This window comes from Anomaloglossus baeobatrachus, chromosome 1 (assembly GCF_048569485.1).
Source record: "Anomaloglossus baeobatrachus isolate aAnoBae1 chromosome 1, aAnoBae1.hap1, whole genome shotgun sequence".
Taxonomy (NCBI): Eukaryota; Metazoa; Chordata; class Amphibia; order Anura; family Aromobatidae; genus Anomaloglossus; species Anomaloglossus baeobatrachus.
In genome coordinates, this window is record NC_134353.1 from 948,525,687 (window position 1) to 948,545,606 (window position 19,920).

The window sequence follows — 19,920 nt, forward strand, 5'->3', positions numbered from 1 at the left end:
GCACTTTCTAAGTCATGTGTTTTTACTTGTTTTTAATTCTATTTTAAATTATTTTCACAGTGTTGTTTGCCTGGTATTTACATCTGCCATGTTGAAACATCCAAGCAATCGCTACCATTTACGGATGAAATTCTTCTCACCACCACCCATGATGTTAATATAATGATACTGTTTGAGTATATGTTTATGAATATTGCTGTAATTTATCTCATTATTCCCCTGAGGATATGAATATGTATATATTATTATAGTTGAGGGAGAATGTGTGAGGTATTCTTATTGCATGTACTGTTTTGCACTTAGCCTACATGTGATTTCATATGGATTGGGCTTTGTAGCATTGGATTTAAGTATCCTTGTGGTGTGGAGGCTCATAAAATCTCTAAGTGCCGTTTTGGTAGTTGCACGCATGCGCACCCAGTGATGACGTGTCCCTTGCATCCATCCGCTGTATCTTGTGGGTGGCGCCGTTCGCCCGGTCATGTGATCACCGCGTGACCTGGTGGGCGTCGCCTGGCCCGTGACGCGGCGGTGGATGCGGTGGACCGTCGCTATGGACGCTCATGCGTCATCAGAATTACCATCGGCTGATTGGCTCCAGGACTCTTTTTATACCGGCACACTTTCTGGCATGACATCACCCCTGACGTAGGCATCCGCCGAAACGCACGTCCGTCGGGTGGGGTGGCGTCCAGTGTGTGCGGTGAGACAATCTGGTAAGCAATGTCAATATGTAGTTAGGCATGTCTATATACATTTTTCACTAACTGTCTCCCGCAGTGGGCTCTTATGGATCTCATTTCTTATATACTGATATTGTTATCACATGTGTTGTGGCTATTGTGTACAAATTCTATTTGGTTTGAGATCCACACATTTGGGTTCCATCTGTTATATACTTGTGGTCCGCACTGGACTGGACACCCTCTTTGTATGTTTGTCATATCTTGCACCAATAAACATCTTATTCACTTAGGAAGTTTGATCGCTTTTTTTCTTTAGTTCTGGTGTTGCTATAGCGATTTTTCCATGGTCCTTATATACCACACTTTAGATTAATGATATATTGGAGTAATTATTATTATTATTAGAATGGTGTGGATGTTGAAAAGTAATTTCATTTCTAAGAACACCAAGGATTAAGCATTGTCCAGGAGTTTTCTGGGGGTTAAATCTTGTGAAGAACCTGTGCCCATCCTGCAGAAGGGAGTGGTGGTGTCGGCGCTCAGTACTGAGGTTGCATCTGAGATTATGGAGACCTAGGATCAGGCTCTGTTTGGGGTCCTAGCTAACAAGGCATTTGTTCCCCTGAATCTTCACCTTAGGGTTCTTGTGGAACATCATGATTCTACCTTGAATGGTCACCCTGGGGTGAGTGGTACTCTGGATCTCTAATTACGTCATTTTTGGTAGCCCAAAAATCCAGGGGGATGTGATGTCCTATGTGTCTGCATGTGCTACCTGTTAGCCTGACAAGCTGCAGCCAACCTTGGAATGCAAACACCAGGGGGAGCTGGAGCCCTGCAGGAAAAGACACTACACAGAGCTGAATCAGCATGGAGGTGGACACACAGTGTGTGCTGGAGCACTGCACTGCAGAGTCAGCCATAATACAGAGGCCACGGGGCGTGCGGGGGATGGTCAAGAAGGCCAGGTCATACACTGTACAGTGAGAAAGAAGACTGGAGGAACGAACAAAAGCGGGGTTGAGGTCAGGCTGAGGTCAGTACCAGAGGAAGCAACCGAGTAGGGAGGTAGGAGAAGGGGGAACGACTGGGGCTATTGTGGGAAGGAAGGAGGTGGGACGGAACACAGCGGAAGGATGGCTCAAACACTTACAGGGACCAGCAATCACAGACAAAGCAGTGCTAAGCTTATAGCTGGTGCTGGTTCACCAGAGATGACAGAATTTAAAGCATCCAAGCTCCAGAAGTGAGGCCCGAGAGAAGGCTCCGCCCCCTAGCCATGTGGACAGGGAGGTGGAACCATGACACAGCCATTGAGTGTTCCTAAGAAACCTTGCCGGACATTTCCATGGATTTTTTTATGGATTTTCCTCCGTCTTCTGGCAATACCGTCACTTTTGTCATGGTGGATAGGTTTTCCAAAATTACACATTTTGCATTTTCATCATTACCCAACGCTAAAACCTTAGCTCAGGTATTTATACGTGAGATAGTCGGACTTCATGGAGTCCCGTCTCATATTGTTTCTGATAGAGGAACTCAATTTATTGCCAATTTTTGGAGGGCTTTCTGCTCTCACTTAGGGATTATACTGTCACTCATCAGCATTTCATCCACAGTCTAATGGGCAAACAGAACACATGCTTCAGAATTTGGAGCAGTATTTGTGCGGTTTTGTCTCAGATAATCAGGAGGAGTGATGCTCGTTCCTTCCTCTGGCAAAGTTTGCTATCAATAATCGCCACCATGAGTCCTCTGGTATATCCTCCTTTTGTGTCTATGGTCATCATACCCAGTTCTGTACTTATCTGAAGGCGCACTCGTCTGCGGTACCTGAGGAGGAACAATTGGGCTCAGCACTATCGTCTATATGGGAAAAGGTTCAGCAGAACTTGCATAACATGGGCTCTAAGTATAAGCGTGTGGCTGACAGTAAATGTGTGCCTGGTCCGGACCTGAGTGTGGGTGATCTGGTGTGGTTATCTACTAAAAACATTAAAAACATTAAGCTTAAAGTACCGTCACTTCAGTTAGGACCTCAGTCCATTCAAAATTACTATTGTGATCAACCCGTTGGCTTTCCGTCTGGCCTTACCTGCTTCATATAAAATCTATAATGTTTTACACAAAACTGTATTAAAGAAATTTGTGGGTTCAGGAGCTCCTCTTCCCGCCCCTCCACCTCTGGCATTAGTTGATGGATTGCTGGAGTTTCAGGTATCAAGAATTATAAATTCTCAGGTCGTTCGTTGTTCCTTACAGTACCAGTTCACTGACTAGGTTATGATCCTGAGGAGAGGACTTGGGTACCAGCCTCTGTTATCGATGCGGAGCGTCTAGTTAGGGCATTTCATTGCCGTTATCCAGAGAGACCTGGTCCTGAGGGTCCAGAGACCCCTAGTAGAGAGAAGGGTACTACTGTCACACAGTGTTTGTATTATTTCCTCATCTCCCCATCTTGTATTATTTACTTTCCTCTTCTCTCTTGTATTAGTTTCCTCCTCTCTTCCCTCTTGTATTACTTTCCTCCTCTCCTCTCTGTTGTATTGTTTCCTCATCTCCTCGCTCTTGTATTATTTCCTCGTCTCCTCCCTCTTGTTTTGTTTCCTCTTCTCTTCCCTCTTGGATTAATTTCTTATCTCCTCCCTCTTGTTTCCTCTTCTTCTCCCTCTTGTATTGTTTCCTCTTCTCCTCCCTCTTGTATTGTTTCCTCTTCACCTCCCTGTTCGATTATTTTCTTATCTCCTCCCTCTTGTTTCCTCTTCTTCTCCCTCTTGTATTGTTTCTTCTTCTCCCTCTTGTATTGTTTCCTCTTATCCTCTCTCTTGTATTGTTTCCTCTTCTCCTCCCTCTTGAATTGTATCCTCTTCTCTTCCCTCTTGGATTATTTTCTTATCTCCTCCCTCTTGTTTCCTCTTCTTCACCCTCTTGTATTGTTTCCTCTTTTCCTACCTCTTGTATTGTTTCCTCTTCTCCCTCTTGTATTGTTTCCTCTTCTCTTCCCTCTTGGATTATTTTCTTATCTCCTCCTTCTTGTTTCCGCTTCTTCTCCCTCTTGTATTGTTTCCTCTTCTCTTCCCTCTTGTATTATTTCCTCCTATTCTCTCTCTTGTATTGTTTCCTCTTCTTCTCCCTCTTGTATTGTTTCCTCTTCTCCTCCCTCTTGTATTGTTTCCTCTTCTCCTCCCTCTTGTATTGTTTCCTCTTCTCCTCCCTCTTGTATTGTTTCCTCTTCTCCTCCCTTTTGAATTATTTCCTTATCTCCTCCCTCTTGTATTGTTTCCACCTATCCTCCCTCTTGAATTATTTCATCTTATTCTCTCTCTTGTATTGTTTCCTCTTCTCCCTCATATTATTTCTTCCTATTCTCCCTCTTGTATTGTTTCCTCTTCTCCTCCCTCTTGTATTCTTTCCTCTTCTCCTCTCTCTTGTATTATTTCCTCCTCTCCTCCCTCTTGGATTATTTCCTCGTCTCTTCTCACTTGGATTATTTCCTCGTCTCTTCTCTCTTGGATTATTTCCTCCTCTCCTCCCTCTTGGATTATTTCCTCTTCTCCTCCCTCTTGTAGCCTATGGCTGAGAGGCACAGTGTATTTTAGGCATCCTCCCCCATTGGGAGGTGCCTGTACAATGTGCCTTAGCTTGTTCTTTCTTTAGCTAGTTGTCAGGTCCCCCAGCCTTGGGTCCACTTAGGCATTGCACTCGGACCAATGTTAAGCAATGAGTCAGCTCAGATCTGCTATTTTTTTTCTCAGTCCCAATCGGACTGAGAAAAAAATTGCAGCATGCTGCGTTTTGGTGAGTTTCTCGCGCGAGTCACTCCAATGCAAGTCTATGGGTGCGTGAAAATAAACGGATGTCACAGAGACGGCACACACACCATCCTAGTGACATGCGTTTTTATAAATACATTTATCGCATGTTGCAAAAAACACTGGAAATGAGTGAGGTCTGTCAGTCAGTCTCTCTCTCTCTGTCGGTCTCTCTCTCTGTCGTTGGTCTCCCTCTCTCTGTCGGTCGGTCTCTCCCTATTGGTCTCTATTCTCTCTCTGTCAGTCTCTCCCACCCCCTCTCTCATACTCACCGATCACGGGTGCGGTGCTGCACGGCTGTCATAAAGCTCCGGTGGCTTTACCTCTTTTGAAAAAGCTGGCCGCTCATTCCATCTAGTATTCTCTGCTTTCCCCGCCCACCGGCACCTATGATTGGTTGCAATCAGATACGCCTCCACGCTGAGTTACAGCTGTCTCACTGAAACCAATCACAGCTGCCGGTGGGCGGGTCTATATTGTGGAGTAAAATAAATAAATAATTAAAAAAAAAATGACGTGCGGTCCCCCCCAATTTTGATACCAGCCAGGGTAAAGCCACACGGCTGAAGGCTGGTATTCTCAGGATGGGGAGCTCCACGTTATGGGAGCCCCCCAGCCTAACAATATCAGCCAGCAGCCGCCCAGAATTGCCACATCAATTAGATGCGACAGTCCCGGGACTCTACCCGACTCATCCCGAATTGCCCTGGTACGGTGGCAATCGGGGTAATAAGGAGTTAATGGCAGCCCATAGCTGCCACTAAGTCTTAGATTAATCATGGCAGGCGTCTCCCCGAGATACCTTCCATGATTAACCTGTAAGTAAAAGAAAATAAACACATACACCCGAAAAAATCCTTTATTTGGAATAAAAGACAAAAAACCCCACCCTCTTTCACCACTTTATTAATCCCCAAATACCCCTCCAGGTCCGACGTAATCCACATGAGGTCCCGCGACGCATCTAGCTCCGCTACATGAAGCTGACAGGAGCGGCCACAGACCATGATTGCTCTCTGTCAGCTGCACGCAGCAACTGAAGTGAGCCGCACGATCAGCGATGACGTCACTCAGGTTACCCGTGGCCACCGCTGGATCCTCCAACTGTGACAGCAAGTTGCCCGAGTGACTGAAGTGAGCTGCGCGATCAGCGATGACATCACAGGTGAGTTGCGGTCTCAGGTGGAGGACTCCAGCTGGCCGCGGGTAACCTGAGTGACGCCACAGCTGATCGCGCTGCTCACTTCAGTCACTCAGGGGATTTGCGGTCACCGGTGAGTCCTTCACGGGTGACCGCTAACCAGGACGCGACACACAGACAGCCGCAGGATGACAATGAAGTCGGGTGAAGTTCATCCGAGTTCATTCTCATCGCGCGACTCTGTCTGTGTCTGCTGTCAGCGGGCATGTAGCAGAGCTGAATTGACGGAACGCAAAAATGCATGCAAAATGCTTGGAAAATGCATCCAAAATGCATGCGTTTTGGATACATTTTTTTTGACAAACACAGTGTTTACATTTGTCCAGTCTGCCAGAGGGTGCATTCTTTTTTGCACTGCGCACATACCAAGCTGAGGTCACACTGGCATATCACATGTGATGCGATATGCTAATGACCCACGGCTCCTGCTGTGCTGTGCTATGAGCGTGAGCCATTACACTGTGATCTGATCCTGCGATCGGATCACAGCTGAGGAGGAGAGGGAGGGATTAAGGATGTCAGGCGTTCAGTTGGGATGAGCCCTGGGCCTTACTGTCTTTTTAACGGCGACTGGATCAGCGGACGAGAGCGCCCACTGATCCCTGTGTCTCCACAATTGGAACAATCAGAACAGTAAGTCGCCCGTATTCACTAATTCCTCCCATTAAGCACAGTATTATTACAGATATTTTATCTAATAGAGCGGATCTGTCATGAAGTCTGCAGTTTTGTACATGGGGCAGATTTAGGGGAAAGATCTGCTTTAAAACAGAATTTTGTTGTTTAAAATATTCTAGTTTAAAAGTAACACGGCCAAGTTTGCATTTATATTTTAATTTACTCCTTAGAAATAAATCTATGTATATTTTTTTAATTATTGTTTCTAAAACAATGATTGTCACTGCTGACTGGGCGTGGTTAGAGGCGTGGCCATGGGGCTTTGCGCGCCGCAAACTTTGTCCCTCTTTCCCTTCTTTAAAAGTTGGGAGGTATGCGTTACAGACACAGCTCTGCACGTTAAACACATGGCTCTGCACACATCACACGCGTGGCTCCGCTCCCTGCACGTTATACACACAGCTCTGCTACATACACATTACACACACGGCTCTGCTACATACACATTACACACACGGCTCCCCTCAATCCTCCTCGCACAGCAGAGCCCTGATCCTATGACTCCTCCCCCATGTGACTGATCACATGACGGTGACATCACACAGGTCCTGTGAGCACAGGCGGTGCTGGCTTTGAGGTGGAGGTGAGTGCAGTGTGTGCCCTCTGAATTGTAAAGCGCTGCGGAATATGTTGGCGCTATAGAAATAAAACATTATTATTATAGTACGGTATATGGTGCAGTGTGTGCTGTGCGGTATGTGGTGCAGCGTGTGCTGTACGGTATGTGGTGCAGTGTGTGCTGTGCGGTATGTGGTACAGTGTGTGCTGTGCGGTATGTGGTGCAGCGTGTGCTGTGCGGTATGTGGTGCAGTGTGTGCTGTGCGGTATGTGGTGCAGTGTGTGCTGTGCGGTATGTGGTACAGTGTGTGCTGTGCGGTATGTGGTGCAGCGTGTGCTGTGCGGTATGTGGTGCAGTGTGTGCTGTGCGGTATGTGGTACAGTGTGTGCTGTGCGGTATGTGGTGCAGCGTGTGCTGTACGGTATGTGGTGCAGTGTGTGCTGTGCGGTATGTGGTGCAGTGTGTGCTGTGCGGTATGTGGTGCAGCGTGTGATATGCTGTGCGGTATGTGGTGCAGCGTGTGCTGTGCGGTATGTGGTGCAGCGTGTGCTGTGCGGTATGTGGTGCAGCGTGTGCTGTGCGGTATGTGGTGCAGCGTGTGATATGCTGTGCGGTATGTGGTGCAGCGTGTGATATGCTGTGCGGTATGTGGTGCAGCGTGTGATATGCTGTGCGGTATGTGGTGCAGTGTGTGCTGTGCGGTATGTGGTGCAGCGTGTGCTGTGCGGTATGTGGTGCAGCGTGTGCTGTGCGGTATGTGGTGCAGCGTGTGATATGCTGTGCGGTATGTGGTGCAGCGTGTGCTGTGCGGTATGTGGTGCAGCGTGTGCTGTGCGGTATGTGGTGCAGCGTGTGATATGCTGTGCGGTATGTGGTGCAGTGTGTGATATGCTGTGCGGTATGTGGTGCAGTGTGTGATATGCTGTGCGGTATGTGGTGCAGCGTGTGATATGCTGTGCGGTATGTGGTGCAGCGTGTGATATGCTGTGCGGTATGTGGTGCAGTGTGTGATATGCTGTGCGGTATGTGGGGCAGCGTGTGATATGCTGTGCGGTATGTGGTGCAGTGTGTGATATGCTGTGCGGTATGTGGTGCAGCGTGTGATATGCTGTGCGGTATGTGGTGCAGCGTGTGCTGTGCGGTATGCGCTGCAGTGTGTGATATACCGTGCGGTATGCGCTGCAGTGTGTGATATACTGTGCGGTATGCGCTGCAGTGTGTGATATACTGTGCGGTATGCGCTGCAGTGTGTGATATGCTGTGCGGTATGCGCTGCAGTGTGTGATATACTGTGCGGTATGCGCTGCAGTGTGTGATATACTGTGCGGTATGCGCTGCAGTGTGTGATATACTGTGCGGTATGCGCTGCAGTGTGTGATATACTGTGCGGTATGCGCTGCAGTGTGTGATATACTGTGCGGTATGCGCTGCAGTGTGTGATATACTGTGCGGTATGCGCTGCAGTGTGTGATATGCTGTGCGGTATGTGGTGCAGCGTGTGATATGCTGTGCGGTATGTGGTGCAGCGTGTGATATGCTGAGCAGAATGTGGTGGTTTTTGTTCTCGCGGTCGCTGTGTGTGGTGACTCGTCTGACATTTTCCTCTTCTGTCTCTTTCTCTCTTTATTTACTGTACTATTCTTTTCTTGCATTTTACACTGAGACAGTAAAACAACAAACACACCCCTCCCGCCGCCCGGAGACGCCTAAAAATAACTATTTCTGTGGTTGATATTTTGTATGACATGAGGCGCTGTTCACACTTGTGTATAAGGCTACTTTCATACTTGCGTTGAACGGGATCCATTGCATTGCGTTGTGTGACGGATGTAACGGATGCGCTGCATATAATGGCACAACGGATGCAACGGATCGTACAAAACAACGGAAAGCTTTTTTTTTTTTTTTTAATTTTTTTTTCTACTTTACAGTTTTACCAGCAGCAGACTATTGTGAACGATCAGCTGATTGCTCTCACATGCCGGCGGCCGGGCGCTCAGCTCAGCGCTCTCACATGCCGGCGGCCGGGCGCTCAGCTCAGCGCTCTCACATGCCGGCGGCCGGGCGCTCAGCTCAGCGCTCTCACATGCCGGCGGCCGGGCGCTCAGCTCAGCGCTCTCACATGCCGGCGGCCTGGCGCTCAGCTCAGCGCTCTCACATGCCGGCGGCCGGGCGCTCAGCTCAGCGCTCTCACATGCCGGCGGCCGGGCGCTCAGCTGAGCGCTCTCACATGCCGGCGGCCGGGCGCTCAGCTGAGCGCTCTCACATGCCGGCGGCCGGGCGCTCAGCTGAGCGCTCTCACATGCCGGCGGCCGGGCGCTCAGCTGAGCGCTCTCACATGCCGGCGGCCGGGCGCTCAGTGGATTGCTCTCACATGCCGGCGGCCGGGCGCTCAGCGGATTGCTCTCACATGCCGGCGGCCGGGCGCTCAGCTGAGCGCTCTCACATGCCGGCGGCCGGGCGCTCAGCTGAGCGCTCTCACATGCCGGCGGCCGGGCGCTCAGCTGAGCGCTCTCACATGCCGGCGGCCGGGCGCTCAGCTGAGCGCTGTTACATGCCAGCAGCCGGGCGCTCAGCTGAACGTTCGGCCACCGAAAAGCAAAATAAAGTTTCTGTGATTTAAAAAAAAAAAAAAAAGAGCATGCGCAGTAAAAAATAATGGTTTCCGCTGCTCTAAAAAACATTACATGCTGCGTTCCTTCCGCCAGACGCAGCGTAAAAATAACGATATCCAGCGATGCAACGCTGACACTTTACTTACAGTGTGTCGTCCATACAAGTCTATGGAGAATAGCGCAGTGCGTTAACGGACTGCGCTATTCTCCATAGTGACGGACTGCGCTGAACGCAAGTGTGAAAGTAGCCTAATCTCTCTGACTCTCATCCAGGGGAGCAGGTGCGGGATCAGTTTGCTTTTCTATATGTTGCGAGTGCGATGATTTATTTTTTTTTTTTCTCGCCCTTCATCCGTATCACAGCCGTGTTTTTCTCAGCAACTCTTCTTCTGCAGTCATTTTCCAGGACCATTTCCGTTGCGCTGCGCTCCAAGCTGGTGATGTGTCCCTGTGACCTCCATTTTTGCACTGGCGCGTCTCGGCCAATATACACGCCCATACGAAGATGCTGTAATTTTTTTTCCTCAGCCCAATTCCAGCTCAGAAAAATCTCACAGATGGACGCTTCCTTATCCAATAACATTGCTGCAATGTGTTTCAGATTGCACTCATCCATATTAACACTTTAGCAGCGCTCTCAAGCAATGTCCAGATTATTGGGCCATGTCCAGAGTGTCGGGCCGGTTCCAGAGTGTCGGGCCAGGAAAGATCGGTGGGCCAAGTATAGATCGGCATGCCAGGACAGATCGGGGGGCCGGGTACAGATCTATACTCGGCATAGATATGCAGTCTGTTACAGATTGGCAGGCTGGGTATATATCGGTGGGTTGGGTACAGATCAATGAGCCGCGTATAGATCGGAGGGCCAGATACAGATCGGCCAGCGTTTATAGATCTGACGAGCCGATACAGATTGGCGCCCCAGGACTTCAGTGGCCGAGTCCTCTCGAGTGATGGCGGCTGCTGCCGGCTGTAACCTGCACCGGACCTCGCTCTTGGGATCCTCAGTGGCAGCAGAACGTGAGACTCAAGCACAAACTTTACTAAGAACCTCGGAAAACGTTCTGTGCAGAGCGGCGCCCAGGACATCAGTGGCCGAGTCCTCTCGTGTGATGGCTGCTGCTGATCCTCGGCTTTCGGGGTTTGTACACACGACGTTTTCTTCAGCTGCTTCCACTCCAAAATCTCCTGAGAAAAACTCACAAGAAGGAACATAAACATTTCTATGCAAAAATGACTAGTTCATGTGTTCGGCATTTTAGCCGCTTCCGGGCTCCAAAAATACTGTGACTAAAAGAAAAGACCTTATTATTCTCCAGGCGTGTTCCACTCGGAAGACGCTCTGTACTGTATAACAGAAATCAGTGGGACGACACAAAGGACTCTGACGCCCGAGCGAATTTCAGCGTTTCCCAGCACCGTAGCTACAAAAGCTGTTAGAGGTTTCTTCATTGTTCAATGCAGTAGGAAAAAGAAATGTTGCAAAGACCACGGGAAGTACGATGGAGGATAAAAAAAATAAAACAGAAAACACTTAGCACACGACCAAACTAATACTGAACATGTTAGTGGGATCATCAGGCTGATATGCACTTATTCTTCTGTTGTGGTTTCACCTTTTGTCTTCATCATAGGGCTCAGATTAGCGATTACTAGTGATGATCGAGCACAACCATGCTCAGATGCTCGGTACTCCAAATGAGAAGGGCTCGACTCCTGTACTGGGGATAATGGAAGTCAATGAGGGACTCGAGCATTTTTCCTGAAGATCTTCAACAAAATGGTCGAGTTGCCCATTGACTTCCATTATATCCGGGACATGAGCTGAACCTGTCCGAGCGACTAACTACTTGGTACAAGTACCCAGCACCCAAGCAGGGTAGAGCTTGCTCATCACTAGCAATTACATCTTTTTTCCATTTAGATTCCTACAATAAACATCTCTGAGAAAAGTTTTCTAATTGATCTATCAACGATGAATAAGGACAAAGAGAAGATGGCGGAGGAGATATTACACCTCACCCTGGAGATAATCTTCCATCTTACTGGAGAGGTGAGAGGTTCTGATGTCATCACATTACATCATTATCTATGGGAATAACAGAGGATATGACCGGGGAGGTGAGAGGCTCTGATGTCATCACATTACATCATTATCTATGGGAATAACAGAGGATATGACCGGGGAGGTGAGAGGCTCTGATGTCATCACATTACATCATTATCTATGGGAATAACAGAGGATATGACCGGGGAGGTGAGAGGCTCTGATGTCATCACATTACATCATTATCTATGGGAATAACAGAGGATATGATCGGGGAGGTGAGAGGTTCTGATGCAATCACATTACATCATTATCTATGGTAATAACAGGATATGACCGGGGAGGTGAGAGGCTCTGATGTCATCACATTACATCATTATCTATGGGGATAACAGAGGATATGACCGGGGAGGTGAGAGGCTCTGATGTCATCACATTACATCATTATCTATGGGGATAACAGAGGATATGACCGGGGAGGTGAGAGGTTCTGCTGTCATCACATTACATCATTATCTATGGGAATAACAGAGAATATGATCGGGGAGGTGAGAGGCTCTGATGTCATCACATTACATCATTATCTATGGGAATAACAGAGGATATGACCGGGGAGGTGAGAGGTTCTGATGTCACCACATTACATCATTATCTATGGGGATAACAGAGGATATGACCGGGGAGGTGAGAGGCTGTGATGTCATCACATTACATCATTATCTATGGGAATAACAGAGGATATGACCGGGGAGGTGAGAGGTTCTGATGTCATCACATTACATCATTATCTATGGGAATAACAGAGGATATGACCGGGGAGGTGAGAGGTTCTGATGTCACCACATTACATCATTATCTATGGGAATAACAGAGGATATGACCGGGGAGGTGAGAGGCTGTGATGTCATCACATTACATCATTATCTATGGGAATAACAGAGGATATGACCGGGGAGGTGAGAGGTTCTGATGTCATCACATTACATCATTATCTATGGGAATAACAGAGGATATGACCGGGGAGGTGAGAGGTTCTGATGTCATCACATTACATCATTATCTATGGGAATAACAGAGGATATGACCGGGGAGGTGAGAGGCTCTGATGTCATCACATTACATCATTATCTATGGGGATAACAGAGGATATGACCGGGGAGGTGAGAGGCTCTGATGTCATCACATTACATCATTATCTATGGGAATAACAGAGGATATGACCGGGGAGGTGAGAGGCTCTGATGTCACCACATTACATCATTATCTATGGGAATAACAGAGGATATGACCGGGGAGGTGAGAGGCTCTGATGTCATCACATTACATCATTATCTATGGGAATAACAGAGGATATGACCGGGGAGGTGAGAGGTTCTGATGTCATCACATTACATCATTATCTATGGGAATAACAGAGGATATGACCGGGGAGGTGATGGACTCTGGAAATGTCTGTAGTGATATTATTAATGTCTCCACACTCAGGATTACACAGTAGTGAAGACCTCTAGTGGTCGCTGTCAGGCCCCTGTGTGTGAAGGACGGGGAGGAACCCTGAGCCCAATCCCGGGGCCTCCACCTCACCCCCGGATACATGAGGACATCAATGACCAGAAGATCCTAGAACTCACCAACAAGATGCTGGAGCTGCTGACTGGAGAGGTGACACAGCTGGGAATGCTGGGACATTATACAGGACGGCACTGGAGGATTCTGGGTGATGACGGTATCATTGTGTTGTCAGGTTCCTATAAGGTGTCAGGACGTCAGCGTCTATTTCTCCATGGAGGAGTGGGAGTATCTAGAAGGACACAAGGAGCGGTACAAGGAGGTGATGATGGAGGAGCCCCAGCCCCGCACATCACCAGGTAATAGACAGGACTGAATACACCCGGCCTATAATTATCTGTATGTAATAATGATGTCCGTCCTGTCTGTGTCTCCTGCAGGTCTCTCCAGTACGAGGACGACCCCAGAGAGATGTCCCGCTCCTCCTCCTCCTCCACAGGATCCTCAGGTAGATGGAGATCTCCCCTATGAGGTGTAGACGGCTGTGACCTCCTTGTGGTCAGTCTTGTTTTCTCCTCCAGTATTAGATGTTTATACTTGTGTAATGAGAGCGGTGGAGACGGCAGGATCACAGCTGACCACAGACCTCACATGTCCGGATCTTATCTCCATTATTCCCGGGGACTTTTACAATATTTTGTTTTGCAGCTTTTGGATCCGGATAAAGATCTGCACAATATTAATTCTCCAGAGAGAAATGTGAGGGGCGATCAGCGGAGTAACGAGGAGATTCCTACAGATCACCGCCCCGGTGAGTACAGACCACCCAATAACGCACACAAGTCACTGATTCCTATTTGACCGCTCTTTGCTGTGTCAGTTTCTCCAGCGGTATATTAACCCTTCATGTACAATACACATGAAATGTGAATGAATCTGTGATCCCGGTGCAGGTGATAACACGGGATGTGCAGTTATGTTATAGAGGAGAAATACAGCTGGACATGAATTCTGCCGATGTGAGCGAGGACGAGCTCCAGCTCTTTCCTATTATCCGCTGTCAGGGCTGATGAGGGGTTTCTCCACATACGTGGCCTCATGTCGAGCAGTCATCGATACTTATTAAATATACTTGCTGAGTTTATATTTTTTAAGTTCCAGGACATGTTCACCAGATGCAATATTCCAATGAAAGTATGACAATAATTATTATAAAAACATATAATGGTTTCATGGATTGTCTTACTAAAAGTATTATAGTAACAAAATACAGAATATATAAGTAGTTGCTGCAAAATAGTCAATTTCTCTATTAAATCAGCAGAATTTTAGTCTTTCTCACCCATCTTTGCTTGGATCCTGAATGGTTTAAGTCAGGACAAATCACTCGTCAGACCACACTTGGAGTATTGTGTGCAGTTTTGGGCGCCGGTGCTCAAGAAAGACATTACTGAATTTGAAAGGGTTCAGAGGCGGGCTACTAAAATAATAAATGGAGTGGGTGCATTACAATACACGGAAAGGTTATCAAAATTAGGTCTATTTACTCTAGAAAAGAGAATACTTAGGGGAGACCTAATAAATATGTACAAATATATCAGAGGGCCTTATAGAGATCTCTCCCATGATCTGTTTGTACTAAGGACTATGACAAGAACAAGGGGGCATTCTCTTCGATTGGAGGAAAGAAAATTCCTACATCAGCATAGAAGAGGGTTCTTCACGGTAAGAGCAGTGAGGCTCTGGAACTCTCTTCCTGAGGAAGTGGTGATGGCCAACTCACTGAATTTAAGAGAGGAATGGATGCTTTTCTTGATAGCAAAAGTATAGAAGGTTATAAATAGCATAATCTTACAGGTAGATAGAAGAGCGACCAAGATTATTAGAGGAATGGGTGGGCTGCAACACCAAGACAGGTTATTAAACTTGGGGGTTATTTAGTTTGGAAAAACAAAGGCTTAGGGGGGATCTAATCACAATGTATAAACATATGAGGGGACAGTACAGAGACCTTTCCAAAGATCTTTTTACACCTAGGCCTGCGACTGGAACACGGGGGCATCCGCTACGTCTTGAGGAAAGAAGGTTTAATCATAATCACAGACGAGGATTCTTTACTGTACGAGCAGTGAGACTATGGAGCTCTCTGCCGCATGGTGTTGTAATGAGTGATTCACTACTAACATTTAAGCAGAGCCTGGATGCCTTTCTTAAAAAATATAATATTACCAATTATGTATATTAGATTTTATGACAGGGTGTTGATCCAGGGAACTAGTCTGATTGCCGAATGTGGAGTCAGGAAGAAAGTTTTTTCCCCATTGGAGCTTGTTTGACACATTGGGGTCTTTTTGCCTTCCTCTGGATCAACATGTTAGGCTACGGGTTGAACTAGATGGACTTAGAGTCTCCCTTCAACCTTAAAAACTATGAAACTATAAAAACTATGAAGTGTTTCATACTGTAGAAACAGACAGCTTGTGTTCTGTCCAAGAAGACCCTCGAGTGTGTGAGCCCCCCTGAGTATCATGTGATGGGGTATTTATATGTTTACTTGCACCTGCTTTTGTCCATCTTAGGATGTACTGTCCTGACAAAGTGGAATCACCAGAAATACAACGTGATATCAGCAAATATATATCTGTACTCCAAACAGTGTATTGATTAATTAAAAGAGGATTTTACAATACTGTTCTTGTGGTACTGACTATGAGACACTAATCCATATTTGTTCAATTAATCTTCTATGTAGTGATGGGCAGACTCACAGATACCGAAGTCTGGCTGGTCTAACCGGGTTTAAAAAAAACAAAGTCCCGGCCCAGATATCTGGCAGGACACCAGTCCCCATATAAGTCTATGGGGACCAGAATCTGGCACTTAAAAATGGTGGTAGAAAGGGGTATGGGGATTGGAGCAAGCGTGTTATCGTTACTGAGTCCCTGGCTTGGCTGCTTCCAGGGCCGCTCATTTGCTTTTATACATATGCACTGCTTTCCCCACCCACCAACAGTCCTGGCGTCTGTGATTGGTTCCAGTCAGACAGCGCCACCAGCTTGTGTGACAGTGTGTCTGACTGCTTGTAATCATAGATCCAGTCTGCAGGTCCCTATTGTAGTGTAAAATATATAAATAAAAAATTGGCATAGGGTCCCCCATGTTACGATACCCAGTACAAATAAAGCATACAGCTACAGGCTGCAGCCCCCAGCCTTGCGCTTATCTTGGCTGCGTATCAAAATAACAACCGTATGCGGGTTGTTTTTTTAAACATATTTAAATCAATTTTAATAAACGGCGTACGGTCCATCCCAATTTTGATACACAGCCATGATAAAGCCCAACAACTGGGGGCTGATGTTTTCAGGCTGGGAAGACCCATACTTATTGGGCCCCACAGCCTAGAAATAGCAGCCTGTAGCCTTTTAAGATTGTCGCATCTATTAGATGTGACAATCCCAGCACTTTACCCAGCTGTTCCCGATTGCCCTGGTGCAGTGGCAATGCTGTAATAAGGGGTTAATGGCAGCTCACAGCTGCCACTAAGTTCCAGATTAGTAAGGGGAGGCGTCTATGAGACGTTACCCGTTACTAATCTGTAAGTGAAAAGAAATAAACAAACATCCTTTATTTGAAATAAAATACAAAAAACACCCTCTTTCAGCAATTTACTTACCACCAAAACATCCAGGTCCAACGTAATCCACATGAGGCCCCACGACAAATAGCATGGGTCTCACCAGCCTTACCAGCTCACAGCTGTTTACTTTATCATAGTTGGGTATCTACATTTTGGGGGGGTCGCATGCTGGTGTTTAAAATTATTTATTAATAATATTATTTATTAAATAGTAATTAAAAAAAGTCACACTGTTCAGAATTTAATACACAGCCAAGATAAGCGCACGGCTGGGGGCTGCAGCCTGTAGCCATATGCTTTATCTGTGCTGGGTATCATAATATGGGGGTACCCTAGGCCATTTTTTTTATTTATTTTTACACCATAAAAGGGACACACACAGCGCCTCTGATTCCAAGCAGTCACACACACTGTTATACAGGCTGGGGGTGCTGTCTGACTGCAACCAATTACAGACGCCACACCTGCCAGTGGGCGGGGGAATCAGTGCATATGTATGAGTGATAATGTGCGGCCCCGGAAGTAGAACGAGTGGCCCAGAAGCAGTCACAACCACACTGGAGACTTGGTAAGTATAAGGCACCTGCTTTATTCTTATTTTCTTTATTTTTCGTTTATTATTTTTTATTTCTCGAGTTGTCAGATCCGGATCATTACTCAGAGTTCCTGAGAACTCAGGGCCCAACGCTCGGGTACTTTTGAAACCTGCGCACTTTTACAGTGCATGTCCGCCTATCACTACTTCTATGTGATTTCACTTTTGAATGGTAATCTTTTTTGTTTGTTTTTACAGAAGATTGTGGTATTATACAAAATACACATAAAGAGCCTTGCATTATGCCAGATATGCCCTCAGCCTTTCACACCCAAGATCCATCATCTGATGTTATTAAGCAAGAACCATCTCCTGATCCACCGCTGAATCTTGACCAGAATGAAGGCTACATAAGGAGCCTTCAACATCAAACAGTTCACACAAGGGAGAAGTCATATTCATGTCCAAAATGTGGAAAACGTTTTTCTCAGCATTCTGCTTTGATTGCTCATCAGAAAACTCACAAAGGGAAGAAGGCTAATTTATATGTAGAATGTGGGAAATGTTATAGTAGTAAATCATCTCTTGACCAACATCTAAGAATTCACATACGGGAGAAGCCATTTTCATGTCCAGAATGTGAGAAACGTTTTCTTCAAAAATCACATCTTGATAGGCACATAAAAACTCACACAGGGGAGAAGCCGTTTTCATGTTCAGAATGTGGGAAATGTTTTACTAGGAAATCAGGTCTTGGCAAACATCAAAGAGTTCACACAGGGGAGAAGCCATTTTCATGTGTAGAATGTGGAAAGTGTTTTGCCCAAAGGTCATATCTAATTTCACATCAGATATCTCACAAAGTAAAATCATTTTCATGTGCACAATGTGGGAGATGTTTCGCTTGGGAATCGCAGCTTGTTGTACATATAAAAACTCACACCCAGGAGAAGCCATTTTCATGTTCAGAATGTGGGAAATGTTTTAATCAGATGGCACAGCTTGTTGTACATCTGAGAATTCACACAGGGGTGAAGCCATAATCATGTTAAATCCTTTTTTGTTAGACACATGAGAATTCATGTAGGTTAGAAGTTTTTTTTTTCATGTTCTCTATGTGGAAAGTGTTTAACAAGAAAGTCACTTCTGATGACACACACAAGGTAGCTGACATTTTCTTTAATTGTTTCATTGAGAAAAACTGAAAAATAAAAAATACAATAATAAAAGTTACTTTCAATGTAAAAAATGATGGTTATGTATTCAATTGTCAAGAAAAATCAGACTATTTCCAAATAACATCTATAAATTATCCATGTGCACAGAATATTATACACTAATCCATAACTGTATCCTAAAACTGATTACCAATTGATAATGAGCTTCTGCGTTAACATTTCCATGCATGTTTCTATATGGGGTTTGTCTTCGTGTTGTCCTTTTGATGGTACGATATTGTCTCAGAACTTGGGAAGCTGAGAGAGGTGGTCATCATGTTGTGTATAAATATACCACTTTGTGAATTTTTTTTCTCACTTTCTAATTTCGAGAATGATCCTTCGTAGTGATAAGTGAATATATTCTGCACTATTCGTTACTCGCATGAATGTTAAGGTATTTAGAATATTCGTTGCTCAATGAGTATTTTGGTATTTGCTTTGTGAATTTTGAGCTCTGTAAAAACATTAAAATTTATACATCTAGTTATTAAACACTTTATAATGGGACATTATATATGTTCACAGTTCTGTCTATATTGGAGGGCATAGCTTATTGATAACAGCTCTACATTATTAATATCAAGGTATCTGTATCGAATCTAGGTAAATGCTGACAGTGTGATATAAATACCATTCTATCTGGAAGCTTCTAGTGATTACATCATAAGTAACTGCATTCAGCTGAAATACCCTATATGGTTTGGACAGTTGTCATATAACACACGGTGGGAGGGGGTGGCTGCGCGGACTCCTGCTCCAAGAGTCAATTCACACATGTCGAAGCTGATCCATCCAGCCCTTTCACCCGAGACGAAGCAAGATGTGGCTGCTCTCTTTCAGACTCAAGAAAAGATGAATGAATATTTCTATTGATTAGTATGGACAAATTGAACTTTTTTACGTAAGCTAATGAAGCATATTATTTTTCCTTTCTGTAACTGAATTCTGGCAACCATTTTTAAATAGATATAAAATACATTTATTTTTTACATTTTTTTGAAGTTCTTTCTTTCATGCGCTTTTACGTATTTGAAGAAAAATATATTTAAGAGTATATTTTTAACAAGCTCCCTCCCCACATGTTCGGTGCCTGATTTTCAGCCACTAAACACACTGGGATTGCCTGCCCATCACAGTAATGCTTTAGCCATCTTTGCTACTGGCATTACTGTGATTGGCAGGTGCAGTGAAAAAGAAAAATGATGTGCGGTTCCCCGCCTATTTATGATAACCAGTGCAGATAAAGCAGACAGCTGGGGACTGGTATTCTCAGGCTGAGAAGGTCCATGGTTATTGGGCCCTCCACATCCTAAAAATATCAGCCTGCAGCCACCTCACAATTGGTGCATCCATGAGATGCGCCAATTGTGGTGCTTTACCCAACTCATCCTGATTGCCCTTGTACGCTGGCAATCGGT

General features: G+C 45.7%; 1 protein-coding gene across 1 annotated transcript; it reads left to right on the forward strand.

Annotated features, from left to right (window-relative positions):
• The first annotated feature begins 6,914 nt into the window (after positions 1 to 6,914).
• On the forward strand, positions 6,915 to 19,491 carry LOC142257208 (gastrula zinc finger protein XlCGF66.1-like). The gene is made up of 7 exons (XM_075329351.1): positions 6,915 to 6,960; positions 11,476 to 11,604; positions 13,084 to 13,260; positions 13,343 to 13,466; positions 13,548 to 13,615; positions 13,816 to 13,918; positions 17,541 to 19,491. The coding sequence occupies exons 2-7, from the start codon at positions 11,527 to 11,529 to the stop codon at positions 18,323 to 18,325; spliced, it is 1,335 nt and encodes a 444-aa protein (XP_075185466.1). The 5' UTR covers positions 6,915 to 6,960; positions 11,476 to 11,526; the 3' UTR covers positions 18,326 to 19,491.
• Positions 19,492 to 19,920: the final 429 nt, after the last annotated feature.